An 8557-nucleotide genomic window follows, 5' to 3' on the forward strand; every position below is an offset into this window, starting at 1 on the left:
TTTTTTTTTTTTTTTTAGAGACAGAGTCTTATTTTGTCACCCTTGATAGAGTGCCATGGCATCACAGCTCACAGCAACCTCCAACTCCTGGGCTTAGGCGATTCTCTTGCCTCAGCCTCCCAAGTAGCTGAGACTACAGGCGCTCACCACAATGCCTGGCTATCTTTTTGTTGCAGTTTGGCCTGGGCCGCGTTTGAACTCGATATATAGGGCCGGTGCCCTACTCACTGAGCCACAGGTGTCTCCTAGGCTTACAGTCTTTAATCTGTTTTGTAGTTATGTCTTTCTGGTGATCTTTAATAATCTGTATTTGTATTCTCCTTTTTCCCTTATAATAACTGTGTGGGATGTGGCTTTAATCCTTTTCCATTGCTTTCTTTCTTTTGATTTTGGAGACAGGGTCCAGACTGGAGTGCACTGACTCAGTTATAGCTCACTGCAGCCTCAAACTCCTAGGCCTAGGCTCAAGCATTCCTCCTGCCTCTGGAGTAGCTAGGGCTACAGGCACCTGCCACTATGACAGTACCTTACCAGGCTAATTTTCTTAGTTCTTTGTAGAGATGAGGTCTCGTTGTGTTGCCCACACTGGTCTGGAACTCCTGGGCTTAAGCAATCCTCCTGCTTCAGCCTCCCAAAGTGCTGGGATTACAGACATGAACCACCTCACCCAGCTGCTCAATTTTTTTGAAATTAGTTTTCCTGAACTTTAAAATTAGGAGTGGTTTAGAGTAGTGTATATGAATTCATGAGTGTAGAGCTCCCTCTTCTTGTAAAATAAAAGTTTCTTTCTTCCGTGTTCTTTCTCCCATTTTATCTCCTCCACCTCTATCCCTTGTCTCTACTGTGCTGCTCAATTTGGATTCTCTTCCCAGTTGTTTCTGCTTAATGTGTAGCTTTTTTGTAGAAGAGAGTTTTGCCTGGTTACTTTGGGAACTTACAGGTTCAAATTGCTCCACCCCTTTAGACTTTATTGCAAACCCAGTGTCCTTACCCAGTGTAGAAATGTGCAAAACTCCCCATTTCAGCCGCCTTTCTCAAATTGTCCTAGATTTCCATTAAGTGTCAGTTAGCTGCTTTGGGGTTTTAGATCAGGCAGATGCCCTCCCTGTTCCTTCTGATACCTTACAGACCTCATAGCTTGTACTTGGAGCTTCCCAGGGATGTTACCTCGTTTTTTGTAGATGTCCACAGATTTTTAGTTTTATTGTCTTAGTTTCTCTGTTTTTATGGAGATACATGAGGCATTTCAAAAAACTGCCATCTTCCAAGAATTGCAACATTATTTTTAATGGTTGTGAAGTTTTACATTATGTAAATATGCTATAATTTTTTTTTTTTAAAACACAGTCTCACTTTGTTGCCCCGGGTAGATTGCCTTGGCTTTAGAGCTCACAGCAACCTTAAACTCTTTTAAGCGATTTTCTTGCCTCAGCCTCCCACGTACCTAGGACTACGGGCACCTGCCACAATGCCTGGCTATTTTTTTTTTCTTTTTTGAGACAGAGTCTCACTACGTTGCCCTCAATAGAGTGCTATGGTGTCATAGCTCACAGCAACTTCAAACTCAGGCTTAAGCGATCCTCTTGCCTTGGCCTCCCAAGTAGCTGAGACTATAGACACCTGCCACAACACCTGGTTATTTTTTGTTGTAGTTGTCATTGTTTGGCAGGCCTGGGCCAAACATCCTGCCAGCTCTGATGTATGTGGCTGGTGCCCTAGCTGCTGAGCTACAGGAGCCAAGCTGACTCCCAGTTGTTTTTTTAGAGATGAGGTCTTGCTCTGGCTCAGGGTGGTCTCAAACTTGTGAAATCAGGCAATCCACCTGCCTCAGCCTCTCAGAGTGCTGGGATTACAGGCATGAGTCACCGTTCCCAGCCTTAAATATGCTATAATTTATTTCATCAGTCCCCTAATGGACATTTAGAGATTGTTTTCCATTTTTTCCTATATCAGCAGGGTTGGGATAAACATTTTTATGGGGCAGTCTTTATATATACACATGATTATTCCTTAAGCTTCATTTTTAGAAGTGGTTTTTGTGAGTCAGACGATGTTTACCTTTTTTATGGTTTTCAGTCTAAATTGCCAAATTGCCTTCCAGAATGCCTTTTAGATGTACTTCCAGTCATGTAATTTTTAACCATTTTTTAGTTATGCTGACAATGTTAACAAGTAGACAAGTGTTAATCTGGATAGCTTATAAACACAAAGAATAGTCATCTCAACTATTCAGAACGTGGCCATCTAGAAACCATACCTGGTATAGTACCAAATAATTCCTAAAATTAGTATCTGGATAAGACTCAGGAAATTAAAACAAGCTTTCCAACTGCCAAAAATTGATGTTGCAGAATCTGTAGATAAAAACATGCACCATAATTATAGGAGAGTATTTTAGTTCACACTCTGAAAATCGTTTTCACTTATTTTAATTACTTTGATTTCTATATTTGATTGAAAGAAGATACAGTATCTTTTATAGTTTTGTATAGTGCCAACTATAAGATAGCAGTGGCAAATAAAGGGAAGTAATAAAAGGTGACTTGATTTCTAGATATGATTTGTCTCACCTAAAAATAGTCAATAGACGTCCAATTCAAGTAATATAGATATTTTCTCTATCTCATGGTTGACAACAACTCTCCTGTTACTGTTCTGTATTTAGCATTTCAAGTTGTAGATTTAGACACATTGTAACTAAACAATTTGGCTAATTTATGTGTAGTTTATGTTTTATGATAATTTTTTCTTTTTTGAAAATCCAAGTTTATGGGCAGCGCCTGTGACTCAGTGAGGAGGGCACCAGCCCCATATACTGAAGGTGGCCAGTTCAAACCCACCCCCAGCCAAACTACAACAACAACAAAAAAATAGCTGGGCCTTGTGGCCAGTGCCCATAGTCCGAGCTACTCAGGTGGCTGAGGCAAGAGCATCGCCTAAGTCCAAGAGCTGGAGATTTCTGTGAGCTGTGACGCCTCGGTACTCTACCGAGGATAACAAAGTGAGACTCTGTATAAAAAAAAAAAAAAAAAAAAAAGAAAGAAAGAAAAGAAAATCCAATTTTATCTGGAAATCAACATGGAGTATCTGCTGGGCATTTTATTTAATTTTATATACTCTACTATATGTTATTATTTAAATTCTTAGGCAAAAAGTATTTAATTGCTAGAAAAATAAGAATTTATAACTAAAGCCTTAAGGAGAGATTAAAAATCCTTATTAATTCTGCCCTTTGGAGATAAGTAATATCATTTGTGATATTGATATTTCTGTGTGTGTGTTTATCCAAAATAGAATCATTGTTATACCTACTACTTTATTTACTTTAAAAGCGTAATTTATGGTAAACACCTTTTCAAGATAGTAAACATACTTCTGATTATCACTGTAATTCCTGATGCTTTGTACCCTTAGAAGTCTGAGATCATCTTTGATGAGCCCATCTCCCTCTTCTACTACTTACACTTGGATATGAAGCCCTCCTACTTTTCCCTCTGGGATATATGAATTTATCTGTCCCTTTCTGATACCATTGTTTTTTCAGAGACAGAGTCTCACTTTGTCACCCTTGATAGAGTGCTGTGACATCACAGCTCACAGCATCCTCCAGCTCTTGGGCTTAGGTGATTCTCTTGCTTCAACCTCCTGAGAAGCTGGGATTACAGATGCCCACCGCAATGCCCGGCTTTTTTTTTGTTGCAGTTTGTTCAGGGCTGGGTTTGAACCTGCCACCCTTGGTATATGGGGCTGGTGCCCTACTCACTGAGCCACAGGCACCGCCCTGATCCCTTTTTTTTTTTTTAGTCCTAGCTCTGCTTTCCTTATTCCTTGCCTGACACCAATCACCCATGCCTACAATTTTTTTGAACTCTTGATTATTTTACTTCTATTCAGTTGCTGCTGTTAAAGCAAAAGTCCTTATTATTTTATGGCCATCTGCTAACCTTTGTTTTTAACCTTTTCTTCTTCTTTCCCTCCCTCCTTTCTTTCCTTCCTTCCTTTTTTCTTTCCTCCTTTCCTTCCTCCCTGTCTTATCTTTCTCTCTCCTTCTGTCCTCTGAAATATTATACTTCTTTTTCTTTTTTTTTTTGCAGTTTTTGGCTAGGGCTGGATTTGAACCCACCACCTCCGGCATATGGGGCCAGTGCCCTACTCCTTTGAGCCACAGGCGCTGCCCGACATATTATACTTCTTTACTTATTAGTTTTGTTGCTTGTTCTTACCAAACATGCCATACATTTTAACCCGTTCCCTCAGTGTGAAATATCCATTTGTGCTTTTTGAAATTCCATTTAATCATCAATCCTAGATCAAATGCTATCTTCTTTTGCAGTCTTCTTCAGTTGGAATTAATACCTATTTATTCTGCCCTTTGATTATATTGTTCATATACTTCATTTATATTCTACCTTGCATAATGACTTGTCTATCTTCCTTCTACATGGATTTCTCTTCTTCTTTTATGTTTTAAAGAGTCACAGATGGCTCTGCGCCTGTAGCACAGTGGTTACGGCACCAGCCACATACACCGAGGCTGGCAGCTTCGAACCAAGCCCGGGCCAGCTAAACAACAATGACAACCGTAACAATAAATAGCCGGGCGGTATGCAGGCCCCTGTAATCCCAGCTACTTGGGAGGATGAGGCAAGAGAATCGCTTAAGCCCCAGGAGTTTGAGGTTGCTGTGAGCTGTGATGCCACAGTACTCTACCGAGGGCGACACAATGAAACTCTTTCAAAAAATAAATAAAAAGAAATGAAGAGTCACAGATTATTTCATTATATTGATAATCACCAGTAAGTACTCTTTAATAAATGATGAGACATTTAGTTTTCTCTTGTTTTAAAGAAAATTCCAGCTACTGGGAGGCACCTCTGGCTCAGTGGGTAGGGAGCTGGCCCCATATACCAAGGGTGGCGGGTTCAAACCCAGCCCTGGCAAAACTGCAACAAAAAAATAGCCGGGCATTGTGGCGGGCATCTGTAGTCCCAGCTATTTGGGAGGCTGAGGAAAGAGAATTGCCTAAGCCCAAGAGCTGAAGGTTGCTCTGAGCTGTGTGATGCCACGGCACTCTACCGAGAGTGACGTAGTAACACTCTGTCTCTTAAGAAAAAAAAAAAGAAAGAAAAAAAATTCCGGCTACTGACAATACCATAAATAAAATGTTCACTTTCAGTGGAATTTTTATTAGTATAATTCTTTTATATTTTTCCCCTTTTAGGCTGGATCAGTGCATGTAAGAATTCGACGAGATGCAAATGAACAAATGGTTCTTGCACATGTGACCAACAGGCTGTACACACTAGTGTCTACTCTGACTGTTCAAATTTTCAAGGATGATTGGATTAGACCTGCCTTACTGTCTGGGCCTGTCGCAGCCAATGTCCTAAACTTTTCAGATCATCACATAATCCCAATGCCTCTTTTAAAGGGTACTGAAGATTTGAACCCTGTTACATCAACTCCAACTAAACCAAGTAGTCCACCTCCAGAATTTTCTTTTAACACCCCTGGAAAAAATGTGAACCCAGTTACTCTTCTAAACACACAAACAAGGCCGTATGGTTTGGGTCTAAATCATGGACACACACCTTATAGCAACATGCTTAATCAAGTACTTGGAGTTCCAGGAATTGGAGCAAGCCAAGGATTCAGAACTGGTTTTACAAATATACCAAGTAGATACGGAACTAACAGCAGAATTGGACAATCAAGACCATGATGGACACTTAACTTATTTCTACGAGGAATACTGACTCCTTGGCTTCCGTTTATTTAGCAGTCTTATTTTGCATCGACTGTTCAATCATTTACTATAAATGTTAGCGAATTGTAGGCTTGTTCACATTTCATGAAACCTATGAAACTATATTTTTGTAAAATATATTTGTGGCTGTGAGATTCCTGTAAATGTTGTAGGCTTTAAATAGGCTTCTTTTAGAAAATGTGTTTCTCTAAATTTGGATTTTGCTACCTTTGATCTTATAGTTGGCTTCAGTGTGATGTGACCGTACCTTTATATCAGAGCCATTTGATGGAGTGTATCTGTCACGTTACTTAGACTATAATATTTTTTTCAGTCAAATTTATAAACATGCTTCTTGAGTAATAAACATTTTAGGAAAGTAAAAAAAGTCCATTCAAAAAAATAAAAGTCTCTTTTTTATAGCTTTTCCAAACTTAATTGCTACATGTTTCTTTGAGGTTTTCCTGAATTAATATCTTATAAATTAAAAGCAAAATTTTTTATCAGAAATTTTGGAACACATTCTATCTAGCACAATTTAAATTTTTTAATTATGGGGGTTTTGTTAGAAGTTTGTCTCAGTTAAAAATTTCAATACAGGCTTGGTGCCTGTGGCTCAAGCGGCTAGGGTGCCAGCCACATACACCTGAGCTTGTGGGTTTGAATCCAGCCCAGGCCCGCTAAACAATGACAGCTGCAACCAAAAAATAGCTGGGTGTTGTGGCAGGCACCTGTGGTCCAGTAGGCTGGGACCAGTAGGCTTTAAATAGGTAGTCCCAGCTACTTGGGAGGCTGAGGCAGGAGACTGGCATAAGCCCAGGAGTTAGAGGTTGCTGTGAGCTGTGATGCCACAGCACTGTACCCAGGGTGACAGCTTGAGGCTCTGTCTCAAAAAAAAGAAAAATTTTTTTCAATACATTTGTCGGTACCTATGGCTCAAAGGAGTAGGGCACTGGCCTCGTATGCAGAGGTGGTGGGTTCAAACCCAGCCCCGGCCAAAAACTGCAAAAAAAAAATTTTTTTTTTTAATACATTTGTAAATAGTCCATGGTTGTCAGTGTTTCATTTTGACTAAGTGAATACCCAATCTTTGGCGATGTGCAATGAAAGAATCCCCATTTTCTGTGTTAGATTTAACAACATAATGATGGAATATACAACCATCAGTGGTTGACTTTTTAAATTTCTCATTTTATTAACAAAATATATCAAATATATTACCAAAATATATGGAATTCCACACATAGTATAGAATTTAATATCTTTTCAAAGTTGCACAAAGAATTTGGCAATACATAATATAGTTTTCCCAAAGCATAAGCTTGGGTTATAGAATACAATATTGTTAGGTCTACAGAAGTTTCTAACTTTTTTTGTTTTGCTTTGTCATAAATGGTGATTTGCCAACTGGTGAAGTGTGAGAATCATGTAGATTATTTTACTTTTTGATGATTTTATTTGTTTACGAAATGTAGATTTTCAGGTATTTCCAACATGGCTAGTATTACTTCCAAACAGTGTAACAGACAGCAATCACACATTTCCTTTGAGGGGTTTTTGTTGTTGTTTTGTTTTATCATTATTTCTATAATTATGGTTTTTAAAAGGGATTTTGAGAGTGGATTCAACTTTCCTGGAATCCGGCGTTTCTGGAGATTTATGACTTGCCCAGCCATCAGCCAGCTATCTAGAGATTTGTTGTGTTTGCAACAGATTCTTCAGTCAACTTATCTTCTTTTAAATAGGAGCAACACTTCCAAATCCTATTTCTTCACAGTGGAATAACATACATCCAAGAAGCCTTCTCTGTCAAGCAGAATGTGGTCGTCTGTGGTAAGAAGAATCTAAGTGTCTTGGTGAGGAATTGGTCGTTGTCTTGATATCTGCAACCTGTTCAGGCACTTGACCTGCTGAAAAAGTCATAGCCCACGCCACCTTGACTACTGGGGAAAATGAAATTTTGTAAAATGTAATAAGACAGCTTGCTTCTCATCCTTTGTCTTAAGTTCTGTTCTTCAACTATTACAGTATCTGTCATTGGCCTACTATTACAGGAGGAATTTTTTTCTCCATTGACCTTCTCTGAATGTCAGGGTCATGCATGAAATGTGAAGAACTGCCCTGTACTGAGTGATGATTGAGAGGTATGTGCTCCTACCCCGTGCATGGCTTTTCCATCCCCATGGGATTTTAAAGTGCTTAGTTTAGGTACCAAACACACTTCCGTGGGCAGTTTCGTGCCTGTTTCCTCAACACCCATTCAAGGGCAACACCTGTACATCTGTCTCACCAAAGGTGCTTTAATACCCATTCACACTATTTGAGAAAGGTCATGCAGAGTGTGAAGGAATTAGCTCCATTTGCTGAAAATCAATAATGCTAGCTGTTACAGGTGATGTTGGCTCATGTCATGTATTATCATATAGAGAAGTCTTATTTGCCAAATTCGAACTAATTTCTAGCTATGGAAATAAGGAACTTGACCAACATAGGTCTACAGGCAGCAGCCTTACTGGTAAATCTTGACCTGTAATCACTTGAAGCTAGACAAAGGAGGAAGTTTGATTTAAATACTTGGCACATGCTCGGCACTGTGGCTCAAGCGGCTAAGGCATCAGCCACATACACCTGAGCTAGCGGGGTGAATACAGCCCGGGCCCGCCAAACAACAATGATGGCTGCAACCAAAAAATAGCTGGGCATTGTGGCATTGTGTCATTGTGGTGGGCTCCTGTAGTCCCAGCTACTTGGGAGGCGGAGGCAGGAGAATCGCTTGAGCTCAGGAGTTGGAGGTTACTGTGAGCTGTGATG

At 39.7% G+C, this 8557-nt stretch overlaps 1 protein-coding gene across 1 annotated transcript in view; it reads left to right on the forward strand.

Moving 5' to 3' along the window:
* Positions 1–6389, forward strand: part of SLC30A6 (solute carrier family 30 member 6) — a 57470-nt gene extending 51081 nt beyond the window's left edge. Inside the window, exon 14 of the mRNA XM_003787513.3 lies at positions 5222–6389. Coding sequence (XP_003787561.1) covers positions 5222–5722 — 501 coding nt within the window. The 3' untranslated portion in view covers positions 5723–6389. The remainder of the gene's footprint in view (positions 1–5221) is intronic.
* Positions 6390–8557: the final 2168 nt, after the last annotated feature.

The sequence above is a fragment of the Otolemur garnettii genome, unplaced genomic scaffold (assembly GCF_000181295.1).
Source record: "Otolemur garnettii isolate 467f Iridium unplaced genomic scaffold, OtoGar3 scaffold00022, whole genome shotgun sequence".
NCBI lineage: Eukaryota > Metazoa > Chordata > Mammalia > Primates > Galagidae > Otolemur > Otolemur garnettii.